At 42.0% G+C, this 21,220-nt stretch overlaps 1 protein-coding gene across 14 annotated transcripts in view; it reads left to right on the top strand.

Moving 5' to 3' along the window:
- Nucleotides 1-21,220, top strand: part of SDCCAG8 (SHH signaling and ciliogenesis regulator SDCCAG8) — a 246,891-nt gene that overhangs the window by 175,576 nt on the left and 50,095 nt on the right. The window contains exon 18 of one of the 14 annotated variants that reach the window (XM_045049306.1): nucleotides 17,863-18,413. The exons of 10 other annotated variants lie outside the window; for them this stretch is intronic. In XM_045049306.1, the coding sequence (XP_044905241.1) occupies nucleotides 17,863-18,079 (217 nt within the window). In that variant the 3' untranslated portion in view covers nucleotides 18,080-18,413. 3 more of the 14 variants (XM_045049311.1, XM_045049312.1, XR_002739097.2) reach the window with 3 other exon arrangements.

Raw genomic sequence — 21,220 nt, 5'->3', positions numbered from 1 at the left:
AAACTTTGCAACTCCTAGAAAATAACCCAGACGACCTTGGGAATGGTGATGACGTTTTTAGACACAGCACCAAAGGCGTGATCCAGGAAAGAAGTAATTGGTAAGATGGACTTTATTTAAGTGTAAAACTTCTGCTTTGAGAAACATGATGTCAAGAGAATGAGGAGAGACAAGCCACAGCCTGGAAGAAAATATCCCGTATCTGATAAAGGATTATTGTCCAAAATACTCAAAGAACTCTTAAAACTCAACAGTAAGAAAACAAACAACCCAATTAAAAAATGGGCCAAAGACCTCAGCAGACACCCCACTAAAGAAGAGATACAGATGGCAAATATGAAAAATGCTCCAAATCATATGTCCTCAGGGAAGCGCAAATTAAAACTACAGTGAGGTACGTACCTGTTAGAATGGTCAAAATCCAGAACACCGACACCATCAAATGCTAGCAAGGATGTGGAGCAGTAGGAACTCTCATTCACTGCTGGTGGGAATGCAAAATGGAAGACAGTTTGGCAAATTCTTACCAAACTGAATGTATGGTGCAGCAGTCATGCTTTTTGGTATTTGCCCAAAGAAGTTGAAAACTTGTATCCACCCAAGAACCTATACAGAGATGTCCATAAGAGGCTTTACTCATAACTGTCAAAACTGGGAAACAAGTAGGGTATCCTTCAGTAGGTGCATGGATAAAGTGTGGAACGAGCAGACAGTGGAATGTTACACGGTGTTATAAAGAGATGAGCTATCAGGCCTTGAAAATACATGGAGGAACCTTAAATGTTTATTGCTAAGTGAAAGAAGCCAGTCTGAAAAGGCTACGTGTTGCATGATTCCAACTGTATAACATTTTGGAAAAGACAAAATGACAGAGGCAGTAAAAAGATCAGTGGTTGCCATGGGTACCAGTGGGGAGGAGGAGAACATAGGATCTCTAGGGCGGTGAAAATACTCTGGATGACACCCTAATAGTGTCTGCATGTCTACATGTCATTCTACATTTGTCTCAACCCATAAAATGAAGAACACCAAGAATGAACCTAATGTAAACCGTGGACTTGGGGTGATTGTGATGTGTCAATGTCCATTCATCAGTTGTAACAAATGTGCTGCTCTCTGGGGATGCTGATAGTGGCTGGTGGTCTACACATGTGTGGGGACGGGAGGGTATATGAAAAGTTTCTGTGCCTTCCCCTCAGTTTTGCTGTGAGTCTTAAACTACTCTCAAAAAAAAAAAAAAAAGACAATAGACAAATGAAGCAATAAGAGTAACAGTTGAATTTTACATTAAAAAAAACAAGAATCCTCAAAAATATCATGCAGCTATTTTTGTAGGTTTTTGATTCTTATACATCAATTTAATTTAAAATCTACATTTTAGAGAACACTTTGTTCCTAAAACGTATTATGTTACTGGCCAATTGTGCCTTTTTGCTTATATAATTAATTCATTAATAATTTAACTTATGCAAGTGAAATAGCTGGTATTATTTGTTACATAGGAAAATTATTTAAAAAAATTTTTTTAACATTCATTTATTTTTGAGAGACAGAGAGCACAAGCAGGGGAGGGGCAGAGAGAGAGGGAAACACAGAATCTGAAGCAGACTCCAGGCTCCGAGCTGTCCGCACAGAGCCTGATGTGGGGCTTGAACCCACAAATTGTAAGATCATGACCTAAACCGAAGTCAGATGCTTAACTGACTGAGCCACCCAGGTGCCCCAGAAAATTACTTTATTTATTTTATTTTTTTATTTTTTAAAATTTACACCTAAATTAGTCAGCATATGGTGCAACAATGATTTCAGCAGTAGCTTCTTTAGTGCCCCTTACCCATTTGGCCCATCCCCCCTGCCACAACCCCTCAAGTAACCCTCTGTTTGTTCTCCATATTTATGAGTTGCTTCTGTTTTGTCCCCCTCCCTGTTTTTATATTATTTTTGTTTCTCTTCCCTTACGTTCATCTCTTTTGTCTCTTAAAATCCTCATGAGTGAAGTGATATGATTTTTGTCTTTCACTGACTGACTAATTTTACTTAGCATAATATCCTCCAGTTCCATCCAGGTAGTTGCAAATGGCAAGATTTCATTCTTTTTGATTGCCAAGTAATACTCCATTGCATATACATATACCACATTTTCTTTATCCATTCACCCATCGATGGACATTTGTCTATTGTTGATAGTGCTGCTATAAACATGGGGGTGCACGTGTCCCTTCCAAACAGCACACCTGTATCCCGTGGATAAATGCCTAGTAGTGCAATTGCTGGGTCGTAGGGTAGTTCTATTTTTAGTTTTTTGAGGAACCTCCATACTGTTTTCCAGAGTGGCTGCACCAGCTTGCATTCCCAGAAAATTACTTTTATTTAACTTTTTATTTTGAAAAATTTGACCTACAGAAAAGTTGAGACTTCTGTATGTCCTTCACCCCAGCCACCCCCAAATGTAAGCATTTGAAATAACCACGGTTCAGTTATCGGACCCAGAAAATTAGCACTGATGCAATCGTAGGAACTAATCTCTAGACCTTATTAGAATGTCACTAGTTTTCCTCCTAATATTCCAGTTCTGGTCGAAGATTCTATGTTGCATGTAGTTCTCTTTAGTAGTCTCTCTCTCTCTCTCTTTTTTTTTTTTTAATGTTTTTTGTTTTTGAGAGAGAGAGAGAGAGAGAGTGCAAGCAGGGGAGGGGCAGAGAGCAAGGGAGACACAGAACTGAAGCAGGCTCCTGGTTCCAGCTGTCAGCACAGAGCCCGAAGCGGGGCTCGAACCCACGAACCGCAAGGTCATGACTTGAGCCGAAGTCAGATGCTTAACTGACTGAGCTGCCCAGGTGCCCCTCTTTAGTAGTCTTTGGACACTTAATAATTTCTCTCATGTGGAGAAACCTGATCTGTGACAGTGCCTCACTTTGGATGAGAACTGCCCCGTCTGTGGAGTGGCTGTCAGTGTGGGTTTGTCTGAGTTTTCCTCATCGTTAGGCTGAGGTCGGGCATTTTTGGCATGAATCCCACAGGGTTGTGTCCTCAGTGCATCATGTTGAGGGGAACGAACCGTCACCATGTCCTGCCACTGGTGGTGTGGACTTTGATCACTTGGTCGAGATAGTGTCTGCCAGATCTCTCCGCTCAAGAGAAATTATTAAGCATCTTGTGGGGAGATAGGTAGAGACCATGCAAATCCATTTCTCATCATATTTTTTAATAGGTGATGTTTCTTAGGACATTTTCAGGTTCAGGAAAATTACTTTAAAAATAAGCCTTATATTAAAAAGTTTTAATGTATACCTATCCCAAATACAATTTATTACTTTAAAAATCCCTCTTAATCATACCATATAAAAACTATGAAATCATTTCACTGATTCCTAAGGGGGTTCACAAAAGTATGTATTCCTGGAAGGGGTTTGAGAATCAGATGAATTTGGAGATTTCCAGGACACCAAGCTCGAGCCAGGATTAATCCTGGACCAGGAGTGGGTCACCTCTTGCATTGCGCAGAGGTGGCTCAGAGAAGGATATGAGCTTATGAATGTGGCTTCCCAGATAGGGTCCTGGTAAAGTGAGCGGAGGCCAGAATTGGCTTATTCTCTGTTTATCGGGCATCTACTTAGTCCCAGTCACCACTCAAGGGTAGGGGGTACAGAGGTGAAAAGGGTCTACTCCCTCTGCCTCTCTCCCCTGGTTGCAGGCTCCCTCTGTTTGGGCTGATGGGGGGCAGGGAGCTCCAGAGTGACATCACAGACCATCTCCTGGGAGGTCCCTCCTGCTGTTCTCATGTCTCCAGGAGCTCCACAGGCAAGAAGAAGGGGTATCTCGGGGGACTCACCTCCATTGGCAGCCTGGGCAAGAGTCGGTTGTCCTGGAGTGTTTGTTTGATCTCTTGTTCTGACTTGTGTGAATCAGAAGTCCATTGATGTTGGCTTTGGGTCTATAGTCATACAGCTTTTCCTGTCCCTGAGGAAATGTTTTGAGTTGATCTTCCCTCATTTAGAAGACTAATCAACTTACAAACCTAAGTGCCCTGGGTCATGATGGCAGAAGATTGACCCAACATCATAGGACCATTCTGCAGTTCTCAGGGGCAGTTTAAAATCTATTACGTGGAAGTTTTAAAAGTACCAAGATTTAGTTTTTATAATCAAAACAATTTATTGAGAATGCTAACGCAATATTCCACTGGCTTCCGCGCCTTGCCAATCTCCCAGGACCCCACACAAACTCAGGTAGTTTGACTTCCGATGATCTGGGGGCGCAGGGCATGCAGTTACTGATGTCTCATTAGTGTTGCCCTGAGGTCATCTGGGTTTTTAATGCTGCTGTTCTTGCTTTCACTTGTAAAATGCTCTTCATTTAGCTTCATGGTAATTAATTTCATTTGTCCTGAGTTGTTTTGTTAACCTTCCAGGGTTCCATGTTGCGTACTTGCTCCAGCAGCGTATTGTCTTCTCCATAACTGTGTTTCAAGTCCTGTATGAGTTGTAATTCAGAGTGAATTGTCTGCATCTCTCTTGCTAAAGCAAATGTATGTATAATCCCCACCTCCCATCTCCTCCCACCCTCACCAATTTGCTTTAGAGAGGCACTGCTTTGGCGATGTGCTGCTTGGGAATCTGTATTTTTTGGGTAACTGACAACATACTGTTAAAAGTAAATTAACATAACTCCTGTGCTATTTTAGATTTATCTATATACCATTATTTTGTAATATAAAATTATAGAAGATGATAAGTAATCCATATGGTGCTGAGAAAGAAGCTGCATCCTGTTTATTTTGAAATGTTTCTTGGGTATCTCTAGCCTTCATGTTGCTGGACCATGGAGATGTGGGGAATTAGGTAGGCTGCCTCCCTAGAGGGTCTAAGGACAAACGATCTGAGAGTGTTGTGTAGAGGAAAGGAGGAAGCTACGAAAACCACGAACAACTTAGAAAACTTGACCCTTTCCCCCCAAATTATACCAAAATTATGAGCCAGTTGGGGTTAGCCAGCAATCACTTTAAAATCCAATTATTCCAGGTATTATTGACAAGTCCCTAAGAGGGCTGGAAGCCATGTTCGATTATATTTTAATGGGAAGACCTGAAGTCACATTGCTTTCCTCCCAATAACAGAGGAGGTTGTAACTCCAGGAATTAGAATTCTGATCCGGGAGTGGATAATACGTTATTTAGAGCAGCCTGTCTAGACACTACAATTGGAAGAAGGCAGGCACTGTCATAGCTGATCACCTGAGAATAGATTAAATGGAAAGATACCCAACAAAACAGAGTAAGGAAGATGCCACAGACGTTTTAATATAATTCACACATCTTTCTAGAATAGGCCCAATACCCAAGAAAAGGGGGAAAAAAAGCCTCCCTTTCATTTATTCATGAAATATTTTTTGAGTGCTTATCATATAGCACTGATATGCTTTGGATAAATCACTCGACAAGCAGACAGATATCCCTGCCCTTCTGGGACTTATATTCTTTAAGCTGCCTTCAGGTTCTAGTCCTCTGCTTGTAAGACCTAAAACGGGAAGTAAAGAGACAAGTGTATGGTAGTTAAGAGCATGCATCCAAGTACCAGACCCTCTGGGTTTTTCTTGTTTGCCACTTCTTAGCCATGTGGTCATGAGCAAATTCCAGAAATCTTACTTTTCATCATCCTCACTCCCTCACTTCCTTCATCTGAAAAATGCAACCTTATAGGAATGTGATTGTTGCCTAAAATAATCCATGAAAAGTCTTTAGAATGGTGCCTGGCACAGACTTAGGGCTCAACAAATGTTTCGCACTATTATTCATTCAATATCCTCTGTTCAACATACTTATCAGCCCATTAACACATGCCAGGCTCTCTTCCAGATTCTGGGGATGGGGATGGAACAAGAACTTCAGAGGCTAACATTCTAGAAGGTAGTTTATTTACATTATGGGTTAAATTGGCTCTCATGAGCTAGTCTGTGAAATAAAATACCATGTTTACGTAAATATTGTTTCTATGGGGAAATCCCTTCTGAATCTCCAACAACTGGTGTATGGAGAAAAATCTTGGACCATACCTGGGATATGTCTAAGGTTTTCTAAGTGAGAGTATGTGAATGTGTGTGTGTTTATGTGTATACGTGCTCCATTCAGTGGTGGAAGTGTTCAGTATGAGCCCCAAATAAAATTTCAAAAGGGATACTTGTTTTAAAAAGTCATATTTTCAGTATAGTTGGGAGTGAGGAGGACAAACAGACAAACAAACAACCAAACAAAAAACTAACAGATTTTAACTTCTATTCCTGGGAAGGAAATTGTTACAACGTTTAAAAATTTAAAAATAAAAACTCTAAGAACATACAGTAGTAGGAAATAGCTAATGCCATTTTGGAGACAGATATTTTAGCAAACCAACCATTATAAGCCAGTTACAATATTTTTATAATGTTTATTATATTATATTTTTTCACAATTAAGTCTGGATACTGAAAAATACTCAATTAAAAAAAGTACTAAACATATGTTCAAATTGTACAAAGAACCACTAGAGGTTATGTGCACTGAACACTCTTTGGACAGAGCCTTTGCTAGAAAGAGCAGGCAAATTTCTGTTCTGACATTACAGGACAAAAAGTGTATTTCCATGCTTAAAATCCCTACACATTTCTTCCAACGTAAACCGCTTTGAGTGAGCTCACTCTTTAGAGCCAAATTTCTCTCTCTGGTTTTATTGTTTAGGTAGACTGAGACCTTCTCATGAGCGTTTTCATTACCTTAACCCTTATGATTCAAAAGTTAATTTAGTGCTGGAGTGCCTGGGTGGCTCAGTCAGTTAAGCGTCTGACTCTTGATTTCAGCTCAGGTCACGATCTCATGGTTTGTGAGTTCGAGCCCCACATCAGGCTTTGCACTGACAGTGTGGAGCCTGCTTGGGATTCTCTTTCTCTCTCTTTCTCTCCCTCCCTCCTCCCCTCCTGTGTGCTCTGCCTCTCAAAATAAATAAATAAACTTAAAAAAAAATTTTTAATAAACAAAATTTAATTTTGTGCTTTTAAGTTAAGTAGGATCTATTTTTAATATCAGCAGTCATTTTTGTTGCTTTGCTGTGAACTAGAATTTTAAACATTGCATGTTAAATATGAAAACCTGTACTAGATTGTCTGGATTGAGCTCTATTTTATATCTTCTGGCGTATTAATATATCCTTATATTTAGTAACATTTATTAAGCATTGAGCATACAAAAGCAAAAAGCCATCATCTCTACCCTTAAGGAGTTTCCAGACCCACAAGGGAAGCACACGGTAATCCCAGTGGAATAATCTACTCTAATACGATTAACCCAGGGTGCTCTGGGAGCACGTCAGACTGGCACCTTACCCAGGTTTGGAGGGACAGGGTACAGTTCTTTAGAGAAACAGTTCCTGACTGAATCCTGGAAAGAGGTAGAAGTAATCTTAACCGAGAAAAAGGAGTAGATGTGTGAAGGTCCTGGGGGTCAAGGAGAACATGGTCTCTTCAAGAACTGACGCCATGGCTTTAAAATCTAAAGGGAGACTGAATAGTAGATGAGGTGGAGGAAGTAGGCAGAGGGGTCAGGTCTTCCCATCCTCTCCCTGTCTCTCCTCCTTCTGGACCTCTGCTTACACATTGGTTAGACCATCTGATGGTGGCCCGTAGCTCTTGGGTATACCATTCTAGACTCTCTACCCCATCCTTGTATTTCACTTGGGATCATTTCTGTTGGCCAGTCTTCAAACTTAATGATTTTTCCAGTCTGTTGAGTTCCTTCTGCCAATAGGCCCATCACATGTATTCTTTATTTCTGATGCTTTTTTGTTTGTTTGTTTGTTTTTATTTCTAGCCTTTCTATTAGACTGTCATCATGGCTTATGATGGGGATGGGGATGGGATGGACTTCATAGGAAGGCTTCCACAGGGTCAGCTCCTTTGTATGCTGGAGCTGATTATTAAATTTTTAGAAATGTGTGAGGCATTTGACATCATGTTGGTAGTTTTATTTTTTTAATATTTTATTTATTTTTGAGAGAGAATGTGAGTAGGGGAGGAGCAGAGAGACAGGGGGACAGAGGATCCAAAGTGGCTTCTGTGCTGAAAGCAGCAAGCCTGATGTGGAGCTTGAACACATGAACCGTGAGATCATGACCTGACCTGAAGTTAGACACTCAGCTGACTGAGTCACCCAGGTGCCCCCATGTTGGTAGTTTTAAATTGGCCGTGGCAGAAGGATTCACATCACAGAAATCAGCAGACATGAAAGAGGACCTCTTCTCTCTCCCCATCCCCACCACCCCCGAGAGCTGCATTTCAGACATTTGTTATCACACCATGATGGATTTGCTTCTACCCCTCCCTCAGTAACTATCTATTCCTTGGTCCCTGTGCACAAGGTTTCCACCCATCTTCCAGAGGAAGATAGCTTTTACCTCTCACCTTCCCCCAGGACCTTTTCCTCAGGTTTCTTACCCCTCATCCAGAAGCTTGAGGATTTTGCTTTGTATGACAAAAGAGTCTAGTTAGGGGGCAGGGTTTTGTGTTTGTGCCCAAGCTGGAGAGGTACAAGGGGAGCTCTGTGGTCTCCTCTCCTGCCCCCCATCTTTCTTGTGAGCATCCAATGGAAGGAAGCCTGTGGAGAGGTCCTTGACAATGAGTGCAAATCCCTTTTACCCTCCTGTGTCTGGGACTCATGGGGATTCTAGACTGTTAAAGAGGCCATACTCTAAGAGTCCATTAAAATCTTCACCTGCTTTCCTCTTACCTACATTTATTGTGGCCACTGCTCTTTCCCAGTCTCTTCCAAAGACAAAATAGCTCAAAAGTTTCTGTCTCTCCTCAGAGCGGCATATCACCTTTTGGAATTGAGTTCGTGTGGTTGTCTAGTGACTTCAGCCCTGGTTGGCTCAAGAAAAGTTATGGTTTTATTGATTATCTAACTTTTTCCTCATTGTTAGGGTAGATCTGGAAGAGTCTTTCTCTTGAATCATGTAAAAATGCCTGGAGTTTATCCTGAGCACTGTTGAAGGATTTTACATCGGGAAAGACTGTCTGTGATGTCAACTTTTTGAATACGGTGATGTTTGTCTCACACTTGCAAAGCCAGAGTGGCCCCCTGAACACTTTCTGCTCAGCATTTCATATCCTTAATTTTGTACCTTGTTTCTATTGCCTGAGTTCATAGATTGTTTTCGCTAGTATTTTTCTTGCATTATGAGACGATTTCCATTTCTATGACTTATTCCTCTGGTGTGTATTTCTCTCTATCTGTTTTTAGATATATTAATTAACCAAGTGTGTGATATCAGTGAAGATTTTGCCAATCCCTTCATTTCCATTGTTTTTGAACCTAAGCAAGAATTAAGGGCAGATGTTTGCTTGCTGCTATCCCAGGACAATGAGTGAGGGAAAGGAAGGTGAGGCATGGAAGAATGGAGAACAATGTAAGACGATGTATTATCATACTGGTGACTGTTTCATAATAAACCATAGAGACACAACCATACAGATGCTTCTGGACAAACCCGTTACAAAGAAATTGCCTCCCAATAGCCCACTGGAGGGAGGAAAAGAGAGCGAGTTTTATCTGTCCAGGTTCTGTCTCATGTCTCCCGTGGGTCCAGAATTTTCCCCATGGGAGATAATTCACCTGCACTTTGGACTAAATTAACCAGTCCTTTTAGAGCTACCTCAGAAGCCAGATCCTAAATTCTAGGGTTTGACATGGCATTTGACTCTGAGTGGCAGGAGGAGCCCATGACTTGAGATGTGGGCAGTGTGCCTCAGTGGCAGACCAAGATGGCCACCATGGGACCAGTGGGCTCGAGGGCAGCAGTGAGGTACTGAGAGCCCAGGAGAAGGTGGCACCAAGAGACGCTGATTGATACACCTGTCAGGGGTAATGGCATTACATAGTGTCAGCCTCAAGGCCAGCCCTTGAGAGAGACTTCAGCATGTGCATTCCCTGTACCCTCTGCTGCTTCTTCTCTTCCAGACCGATCCATGACCTTTCACTGACTATGCTCATTCCTGCAAATGTGTCTTTGGTTAGGTGTCTTTCATTTTCTTTTCTTCACTTCTCCTCCTGGAATCTCCACCTTGGCTTCTTTTCCTTTCCAGGCAAGACTGAGTGCCGTACTCTCTGGATGCCTGAGACTCTTCCTCAGGACAAGCTCCGTGACCTACCGCACCCAGAGACCGCTACTCCATTCCTCTGGGACCCTACAGCAGTCAGTAGTTATTTCTGTTTTTCTTATTCCTTCATTTTTTCTTCATTAATTTGCAAGCTTACTGCAGATAGGTTTCCTGTCTTCTGTGGAAACAACATTATCATAAGGAAGAGGACAGTGGCTAGGGAGCAGAAGCTCGGGGTTTATGTCACCTGCCAACATAGGATTTTGGACAGGCTTAAGTAAGCTCTTTGAGCCTTAATTTCCTTATCCGTGAAATGGGGATTAAAGACCATGTAAAATAATTATGAGGATCAAATCAGATCCTAGGTATGAAAACTGGGGGAGGGGGAAACTCTGCACTATATAAATATAGCATTATTATAAGATCAGCTGTCTTACAGTCATGGTGTCATGGAATCCCAGTGTGTCTTAGGCAGTTGGGACTTGGTGATCTCTGACACAAGACCGTAGTTTTGTAATTCAAGCAGCAGAGAGGCCGTATGGAATGCAACTATTAGGTCAGTACTCTTAAGATAGTATTCTTGTCTTCTGTGTTTTAGAGGGGCAAACTGAGACTCCTAAAGGTTATGTGACTTACCATGGTCACCATTGTCACTTAGCTAATGCATAGTGGTAGGGCCGATCTAGAAATGCAGGGCCATCCAACACCAGAGTTCATACTGCAGTACCTCCGCAAGGGTCCCCCACCAGCCAGCATCTGAGCTAGGGCTGGTCCCCAGGACCCTGTAGTCCTGAGCTGTGAAGTTCCCTGGCAGATTTCCCCATTCCAACCTGTGAGTGACAGTGTGACATCTAAAAGTCAAATTCTCTGCTAGGGGCTCTTCAGGCTGATGTGCCTAGAGCCCCCCCCCCCCCACCACCACCACCTGTTACAGCAAGACTAAATGAGTTTTTGAAAAGATTTTTTAATTACCAGTGGAGCATATGGTGCATAGTGGTTAAGAACATGCAGTTTCTGAAGCCTTCTGCCTGGGTTCTAATCCCAGCCCCACTGCTGAACAGGCTGTCACTCCTCTTGGGCAAGGCACTCCTCTCTCAGTGACTCAGTGTCCTCATCCATAAAAGGAGGGGAGAATGTATCCCCCACCGCGCCCCGCCTTGGGTTGTTCTGAGACTGACAGGAGCTCCAGGTCTGCTGCTGCAATGTATGTTTTTGTTAAAGAAAATAATTCATTCTTGGGTCTTATTTTGCAATTCCAATTAAATAGTAGGCCATCGCTAACTAGAAAATAAATCAAAGGAAAAGAAAAACCCAAAATAGCAGGCTTCCCTTGAACACTAGCTGGGCTCTGCTGATGAGATGGCCGAACCTTCCATTTTCTCAGGAGATACTCAGTTTTAGGCTGCTTTTTGTGGGGTTGTGTTCCGAGGCAGACCTGGCTGAGGCAGGGCGGTTTATCTGCTGGTCGGAGAGCTCACAGGGCAGTCTCAGGAAGAGCTGGAGCCTCAGCCTGGCAGGCAGGACTCGTGCATTTGCAAGCCGGACGCCCAGCCCCTTGGGCACCAGGCTTTTGTGCTCTTTTAGCTCTGATGTTGCACAAAAGATTGCAATCTAGAATCAATCGAACATGATGAATGGACTCCTTTGTGGGATTCCATGTTGTTTTGAACATTTCTTTGGTAATTTTGAACAAAATAACTTCGGAAGTGATTACACAAGGAACAATGTCTTTAGACCCTTTAAAGCGTTTTCCTTTGTTTAGTTGAACATGTACATTTAGGGGGTAAAGCAAGTTCATGCATTGTTCTCACCATGCATAACATGCAGACTGCTCGCTGGCGGTGGAAACGTAACAGATTTAAAGAGCATGTTTGGTTTTCTGATAATATCCTGATGATATACGGTGATTTTCTGGGCCTTTGTTTTCCAGAAATTAATTGGTTAAAAAAATTGCTACTCTCCTTGAAATGTTTGTGTGTGTATGAACACGATAAGCAGAACCATTTTCTCCTTATCATCCATGAAAAGTATGCGACAGTTTAAAAAGCAGGTATTTTAACGTTTGTTTATTTATTTTGAGAGAGAGAGAGAGAGAGAGAGAGAGAGAGAGAGAGAAAAAGAGAGAGAAAATATCCCAAGCAGACTCCATACTGTCAGGAGCCCAACGTAGGGCTTGAGCCCACAAACCGTGAAATCATGACCTGAGCTGAAATCCGGAGTCAAACACTTGATTGACTGAGCACCCAGTAAGGAGCGGGGATTTTAAAGGCATTTTGTAGAAATACAGAAAAGCAGCATGACAGTGACTTTCGAGTCACTCCCTTGCGCTGAATGCAAATCGTTAGTGTTTATATGCCAGACGAGAGAGAAAGTAGACATCCATCCAGCTGATGCATTGCCTACCCTAGCTGCTAAGTGGAGCTCACCCAGCCCTCTGCAAATGTGGGCATGGGAGAAAGGATGGGTGTTAAAGATGCCAAATGTGTGGTTCACACGGGGCTGCTTTCCCGCCAGCGAGGGCCACTCACCTGCCCCTTCCCTACCTTCTTGTTGGTCTAGGACTCCCCTCATTTTTACATTATTTTTCCTCTCTCCTGGTTCAGTTGCTTTGCCGCAGCTCTTCACACACATGCAGTGAAATGGTGTGCCCTGGGTGTGGCATTTTATTGGAATCCATACCGTTAGGGTGTATTTTCCAAAATTTGAGGCAGCTAATCATGAAACAGGGAATTTTAATCAACCATGCAGTGGCCAGGAAACTCTGTGTCCTTAAAAAAAAAAAAAAGTTATAGGAAATGTGAACATTGAACTATTTTAACATTGAGGTTGCTCTTTCTGGGCTCAGTTATAAAAAGAAATGCCTTATATTCAGCTTAATTCTTTACCATCATAGAAATTTTAGCATCATAGGAAAGTTTGATGAATAAGAGAAGAAATTTAAAAAAAATTTTTTTAAATGTTTATTTATTTTTGAGATAGAGAGAGAGAGAGAGACAGAGCGTCAGCAGGGGAGGGATACAGAGAGAGGGAGACACAGAATCCAAAGCAGCTTCAGGGTCTGAGCTGTCAGCACAGAGCCCGGCGTGGGGCTCGAACTCAACAAACCGTGAGATCATGACCCGAGCCAAAGTTGGACGCTCAATTGACTGAGCCACCCAGGCACCCCTAGGAGAAGAAATTTTTATCACTGACCCAAATCTCAATCTATACTCTGCACTATGCACTAGAAAGGATGGGTGTTAAAGATAATATCTATAATATCTGTGTCTATGTCTAGATTAATAGTGCCAGCTTCCCATTGCAAAAAGAGGCTCTTTGGGGAGCAAAATGATTAAACTTTGTATTGTCAATTCCTAAAATATCTCAAATAGATAGCAGTTAAATTCATGATGGCTGATAGCCAAGATATAAGTTTGGCTGTGTAGTAAATAGTTCACCATACTATGACCAGAGGCGATTTTTACATCTATCTCAACAGTGCTTCTTGAGGCTGAGGCTTTGAGAAAAAGATCTTAGGAAGCTGGCAGTTCTGGGCAGATGTGGGTCTATACCTCTGGCGTCACTGGTTGTAATTTAACTAGAGCGATGTTGCAACCATCTGGGTAGCCAAACGGCTGAGGTCTGCTCTTGCCCATGATTCTAAGTATGGAGGAGATCTGCTTGACTTCATAGACACTGGATTTATAAAAAGGAGGTATGTTAAGCAGTAACCATGGTGGCCTGCTGCTGGGATGTGTCTGCAGCCAACTTCCTGGGGGTGGCTTCCCTCAGACACTCAAGTGTTGGGTTCAACTGTGCCTTTGTGCCTGTGTGACACAGAGCTACGGGATTTTATGTCAGTTCCACCTTTAGGGGAAAGCCCTGATTTGCATAGATCACCTAATCTGTAGAACGAAAGAACATTAAAACAAAAAAGTGCAGCCCCACAAGTCCTTTCTACTGATATGTGGACCTTGCCATTTTTTCAGACCAAATTTCAGCCTCACTGTCACAGAACCTTTCAACGTTGAAAATTAACGGCTGATTTCTTGCTCGTGGAGAAAAGCTTACTAGATTCTGGACCACTTTAGGACCAATCCTGGAGCCTACCGTCTTTCCTGATTTCCCTCAAACTGTTTGGCTGTGTACCTCCACAGTGAGAGCTATTAGAGTTTTTGCTGATGCGCTTGGCACATCTCCAGCAAAATAGTCCATTAAAATTCAGACCCTTTCCCAATAATTGAGACAATCAATTTACATTAAACAAGGCACAATTATACTTTCATGTACAATTTAAATTCTATAGAAAATAATCAGTGTGCAATAAAGAGGGACACTTATTTTGATGCAAAGGGATGTTTTTATAGTCTGCATAAACAAATCTTTCATATTTTCAAAATAGTTCCCTCATTATCTTTGGTGTAGGAGAACTCTATTGTGTGTTATTTTGATGTAGGGACAAGCGTGTCCACGGCTGCATGTTTAATAAGCAATGTGACTTTCTCTCCATGTCATTTAAATTGCAAGGGCTGAGACAGAGTAAGGTAGGCACTTGCTTGCTGTTTGACACGAAATCACTCTTGTAAAATGAGCAAACAAAGAGTGTTGAGTGAGTTCGTTTGCTTTTGTTCAAGCCTTAGTGAAATAGGCACCAGGTGTTCGTCTGGACCTTTGTGCAATAGACCAGGGATCATGTGTCGATCCTCAGGAAGTTGTTCGGAGGGATTTGGGAAGGATGCACAGGACAGGGGACGTAGTCGTGGTGGTCTCGTGCCTACGAACCGCAGCGAGGGAACATACCAGGCAGCCAGGCGCCCAGGCGCCCAGCCCTCCGCAGCTCTCCTGTGCAAGCTCTCAGCAAGACTGGTATCGTCGGTCGGTCAGGAAATCTAGAACACCGGAGAAGCAGTATTAGGAAGAATATAGTACAAATAATGACAAGATAGAAAACAAATCCTGTCAGAGCCCGAGAATATATTTGGCTTCCGCTTGCTGTGTCTGTCTGTTTCTATAAACGGTCCAGAATAGAAACCGGATGTTTAAACTCTCTCTCCCTTTCACATGCTCGCCTCCCCCTCCTGTCTTCCTTCCTCTTCAGTATTAGTAGACTTACTATTTTTATTAGTTTGTATTTATATTTCCATTTTTCAATATTTGCCATTTGTGTGGGTAACACATTAATTTTTAATGAAATATTTTCAGACTCTTGGAATAACTGAATCGTAAAAGAAAACTTGAAATTGATATAGATTCTAAGGCAGTGTGTAAACCGAATGGTACAATTACTTTTCCCACTCGCAAGTGGCAAACGGTTCTTTTAAAAGGTGATGCGTGCCTAGTTTAAATCTCTTATATTTGCGTAGGAGTCTAGTTTTTGTGTCTAATTTTTTGGCACAGGATACCTCAGGTACCATCCTAATAAAAATGAAAGAAATATCCAAACAATATTGGTGCTCTCTGGTAATTTTCCTCTTATCTAGAAGCATGTATTTTTGACAAGCCTCATTGCTGTTAAAGAAATTCATTTGTAATTTAAGTTGAATCCTGAGCTAATTTTTTATTGTAGTTCTGTTGCAGAACTCTAGATTTTAAAGAAGGCAGCATTTGGGGGCGCCTGGGTGGCTCGGTCGGTTAAGTGTCTGACTTCGGCGTAGGTCATGATCTCACGATTCATGGGTTCAGGCTCCTAGTCAGGCTCTGTCTGACAGCTCGGAGCCTGGAGACTGGAGCCTGCTTCAGATTCTGTGTCTCACTCTCTCTCTGCCCCTTCCCTGCTCATGCTTTGTCTCTCTCTGCCTCTCAAAAATAACTAAATGTTAAAAAAAAAAAAAAACTTAAAGAAGGCAGCGTTTGTTTCTTTGAGTAGTTTGTGTTCTCCAGCCAGAACTGTTTGCAGTCTTGTACTTGTAAAATTAAAATTAATCCTTGAAAATCTTTGAACAATTTTATGTTACATGCTATTCCCAGAACTAAAGCTTGTAGTCCACTTTGGAACTGTAAATTAGTAAGTATGGTTTTTCCCAAAAGCTTATTATAGAAAGCGTGGACATTGGAGATGTGGCATCTTAGAGACTTTTTTCCCATTCTCAAACCATAAGGATACAAATGATCAATTGCATGTTGGTAACTTGAATCTTATTTGTGTGTGTGTGTGTGTGTGTATACATGTACACACACGTATATACGTGTGTGCACACAAATATGGTGTGTTTATTATATATAAACTTGTATTTTTGTATTAGAAGTGTATATATCACTTTACATTTTTTTCTTTGTAGTAAAAATTTCTAAATAATATTACCTTTCTTTTTTTTTTTAAGTTTATATTTATTTATTTTAAGAGAAAGAGAGCAAGTGGAGGAAGGACAGGGAGAAAGGGAGACAGAATCCCAAGCAGGCTCCATGCTATCAGCCCAGAGCCCGATATGGGGCTCAAACCATGAGATCATGACCTGAGCTGAAATCAAGAGTCAGACACTTAACCGACTGAGCCACCCAGGTGCCCTTAAGTAATATTATCTTTCTGAAATACATTTGCTTATTCTTATCATTAACAATAAATTTGTATATTTTTTCCAAATATTTTTATTTTATGTTCCAAATAAAGATGAGTAAATGTTTTCGGAACACTGCCTATCTTGTATGAGCTGAACTACACAGAACAACATTTTCAAGAACCTGAGAAACGTGAAAGATTAGTGTGACACCCCCCTCTTTGTGTTAGCATCTACTTCTCACCCTGCATCCCTCCTCAGTAGACACTTTATAGATGAGGAAACTGAGGCCTGAAGAGATAAGGTGACTTCTAAGATACAGTTCAGGTAATGACTAGAATCTGTGATCTCTGACTGCCACTCTCATGTTTTCTCCTGGACCCACTCAGTAATCTATGTTTCCAGCAGGAGGGAGGTGGGCTACTACTAATAATCAAGAGGAGAGTATTAAGTGCAGGTAAGTAGATGTTTCACAAAGCCGGCTTATCCTGCAAGCTCAAACCCAGAAGTTGGGTGGTGAACTGAGAGGCCAGGAAATCATAACAAGGGCCCTGTGTTGGGCTAAGACAGTTCCTTTGCGTACAAATCACCTGATATGGAGCGCCACATCGTCTTTTCTGGACAAGCCACACCAAAGTTGCATCTTTTGACGCATCCAATTTTGGTTTCTCTAAACCATGAGACCCCTGGGGAGCAGCCACCTTGCAGAATTTGCTGTTTCAATGATGCTCTCCCACCAGATTTTTTATGATTATCTCATGCACACTTAATTTGACAGACTTAAAAAAAAAAAACAACAGCAACAACTCTGCTTTGTCGATTCTTTCTAAATCATTCCACTTTGTTTTCAGTGAATCAGCAAACTTTTTTTTTTTTTTTTTTTTTTTTTTTTTTTTTTTTTTTTTTTACCAATCACTTCTGATTTCACTAAACATTAAGTTATGCTTGTGTAGGCAGCCTAAGCAGGCTTAGGAGGAAACACAAGTGACTGGGGAGCGTGTACGCGGGCGGGGCAGTGGTGCCCAGTCGTACTGACGGCCACAAGGACTGAGCGTGCTCTGGACATTGTTCAGTACATTTCGGTGAGCAAAGGGAAGTGTTGGTTCATCAGGAGCTCAGGGCAAGTGGCCGTCCATTCAGAGAGCTCCTGCTCTACTTTGGAGGGAACCACTAGGGTCAGACGAATGAAAATGTACAAAATACTAACTCTTGGGTAAGAAGAATCTGCAACACCCTCTCCATGCACAGTTTCCCTCTTGTACCACAGAGGAGGCAAGCCACTTGGAGGCAGAAGACGGGGAGCTTTCTCTGTTCCCGTTTTGCTTTCTCTTCCCCTGGATTACGGAGAACGGCCTCGCACCACCCAGAAGCTGGGCCAGTGGAGCGTTCTTATCCCAAACAAACGTTCCACAGCTGCCTGGCAGGAAAGGCAGTGGCCACCGTTCAGCCTAGAGAATCACCCTCGTGTACAGATTTCCGAGTGACCTGCTGCTCGGTTGGGGATGGTGGGGGCTGCGGTCCTGCTTTCCTGAGGGAGCTGATCTCTTCCTTGCGCGGAGTCCTAGCAGGAGTGGTTTCTTAGGAGACTGGGCTGCTGAAAATGCAAATGGTTTCAAAATGGTTTTCCATAGGAGGAGGGCACTTGTTGGGATGAGCACTGAGTGTTGTGTGGAAACCAATTTGACAATAAATTATATTTAAAAAAAAAAAACAAAACCCAAAATGGTTTTCAATAAATTCTTGGATTGAGAACCCGTGCCTGGTTTTTATTAATTTCTAATTTTTATTTTTTTTAATCTTTTTAATGTTTATTTATTTTTGAAGGAAAGAGAGACAGAGAGTGAGTGGGGGAGGGGCAGAGAGAGAGGGAGACACAGAATCCGAAGCACTGAACTGTCAGCACAGAGTCCAACGCGGGGCTCAAACTCACAAACCACGAGATCATGACCTGAACTGAAGTCGGTCACTTAACCGACTGAGCCACACAGGCCCCCCCGCCCCGAGAACCCGTGCCTGGTTTTTAAAGGGTACTATGAATGCATTAAGTCCCATTCCTAGAATGATAATGAATGAAGAAATCAGCAAGTAATGAACAACTGTCCTCTCTCTCAATTGGGTGAATGTCATTTTTCTACTTCTCTTTTTATCATTTTTATTTGGTCTAAGCATCCATCCATTTTCCTTTCCTTTTTTTAAATTTATTTTTTAATGTTTATTTTAATTTTGAGAGAAAGAGCACAAACAGGGGAGGGGCAGAGAGAGAGAGAGAGAGACAGAGAATCCGAAGCAGGCTCCAGGCTCTGAGCTGTCAGCACAGAGCCCGATGCGGGGCTCAAACCCACAAACTGTGAGATCATGACCTGAGCCAAAGTCGGACGCTTAACCCACTGAGCCACCCAGGTGTCCCACATTTTTCCTTTCTTAATTAGGCCATGGTATTTGCCAAGATGGTGATTATAGCACACAAACTGCTTCAGACACACACACACACACACACAATAATGCAACATCCTGCCTCTTGCCTCCCTTGCTACATTTGTTGTGGGCAGCACTTTTCCATATGTATTTTGTGAGCAATCAGTTCCACAAAATGGTCTTTGAAAAAAGCAGAGGGTTTAGTTTGGGACTTATTGCATAAACTACCCACTCTTTAGAGAGGCGAAACTTACATTAGTATATTAAAAGCCTTGATAAATCATAGAAATTATTAATCATTTTTAAAGTTTAAGTTGGCTTTAATTAAAATAATAATATAGACATTTGTAAACATTTAAACTTTACTAAACTTTACAGATAAGGGTAAAAGGGCAGGGCTTTAAGCCACCCTGCAGGACTGTGTGTGGAGACAGATCACAGGTCGAAGCGTGGAAGTGACCGTGTGGACTGTGTGGTTTCTTGTGGCTCCGTGATCATCTCTCATCCCTTTGCCTCTCTGTTCCACTGCGTGTCCTTTGTACCCTGGAGCTCACCGGCAGGGGGACCCACCCATGACTGCCGCACATGCAGGCGATGGGGTTGTTACCTGTAGGACAAGTTTGAGATGTGATTAACCCTGGTTACTGAGACTGTGTCATGAAGCGGATTTCTCGAGAAACAGGTCCTCTGTTACCGAGTATGTGGCTCTCATGAGCCAGGAGAGTAAACATCCATTTTTCTCTCGGGTCATAGGCTCTCAGAAGGGATTTTTTTGTTATGTTCCTCCTCCTTCTCAGGGATCTAGGGTCATTTCTGAGTACATATAGAAAGAAGGTCTGTGTTCACTTAATTATTTATTTTTTCATTTATTGTTTATACACTCTTCAGATACTGAGTGCTGACTATGGTAATAGAGGCGTGTGGTAGGCTCGGGGATGAAAGGGACCTGAGACTGAACCCTGGTCTTTGAGAATACAAGGCCAGATGCTCTTGCCTATGTTCCCTGAAGTCTGGAATACTTTTTCTTCTCGGCCTACGGGCCTCATGTTTCTCAAGAGACAGGTCAGCTGTCCTCTCTTGAGGGACGCCTTCCTTCACCCACCGTCTGGGTGTTCAAACCACACTTTGTTCAAGTGCACAGGATGCCATCTTTATTCTTTGAATGTCCAACTGGTTAGACCCTGAGTTCCTTGAGAACAGGACCCGTGTCCCAGTCATTTGTTTCTCAAGCCTGTCGCCCAGGTACTTAGGTACTTAGGTACCAGGTACTTAGGAGACACTCACTCTGTGACTTTGCAATCATTTTTATCTTCAAGCTCGCCTTTTTCAGCCTCCCCAAAAGTGTAGAAGCAGGAAAAATAGTGAGCTAAAAGCAGAGCTTGATGGGAATATACAACTTTAAAAACATATTTTATAACCTCTTACCCGGATCCTCACATTTGGAAAAAAAACCATTCAATTCTAGGTGTGTCGAATTGCTGTCATTGAGTAAATATAAATCTAAACTGTTATTGTGTAAGGATGTGTATCCAGTGAGCACTCAATAAATATTAGTCACAGCTATTAAACATGCTTTGATCTCACTAGTACTAGAGGTGCTTCCTCACTCTATTTAGGCCATTTAACTACTCACTGTCTTGTTAGTTGGTCCTTATCTTGTAAGGTTTGTAGGTCATATTTAATGGAGCTGAATGTGAGGGTTGGCAGCAGTTACATAAATGACTTTGACTTTACAAATTTTACAGCAGTCACTTGGAACGAGTTATATATTTCCCAAGCTTTTGGTTTCCCCAGTAGCCTGATATATTAGAGGATAACTATTAACTTGCAAATTTTGTGAGAGTTGTTTTTTTTTTTTTTTAATCAGCCAAAGTTGACATTTTACCCAATGCCTGTGATTTCTGTATCATAGGTGAAGGAGAGAATCTAGAATTGAGGTGGGGGAACATTTTTCTTGTTTTACATGGCCAGACAGAACAGCCCTTGGAAGATGATCCTTGGAAAGAGATGATCATTTCTTGCTCAAACCAAATATACCTTAACTTCTGTTATGTCTCCCAGTGTAAAATAATCATTTCTGGGACTTGTGTCTGGAAGTGCCCCAGGTTTTCCACATGACCCTTAAAACACAGGGACATTTGTGCTGCATTTCGTATTTCTTATTTTGAATTACGCCACTGTGTCCACCTGCAAGGTCATCTTCTGCTGGG

Source organism: Felis catus, chromosome F1 (genome assembly GCF_018350175.1).
Source record: "Felis catus isolate Fca126 chromosome F1, F.catus_Fca126_mat1.0, whole genome shotgun sequence".
Lineage (NCBI taxonomy): Eukaryota > Metazoa > Chordata > Mammalia > Carnivora > Felidae > Felis > Felis catus.
Note: the sequence above shows the minus strand (reverse complement) of the source record. Positions and strands in the feature narration are given on the sequence as shown.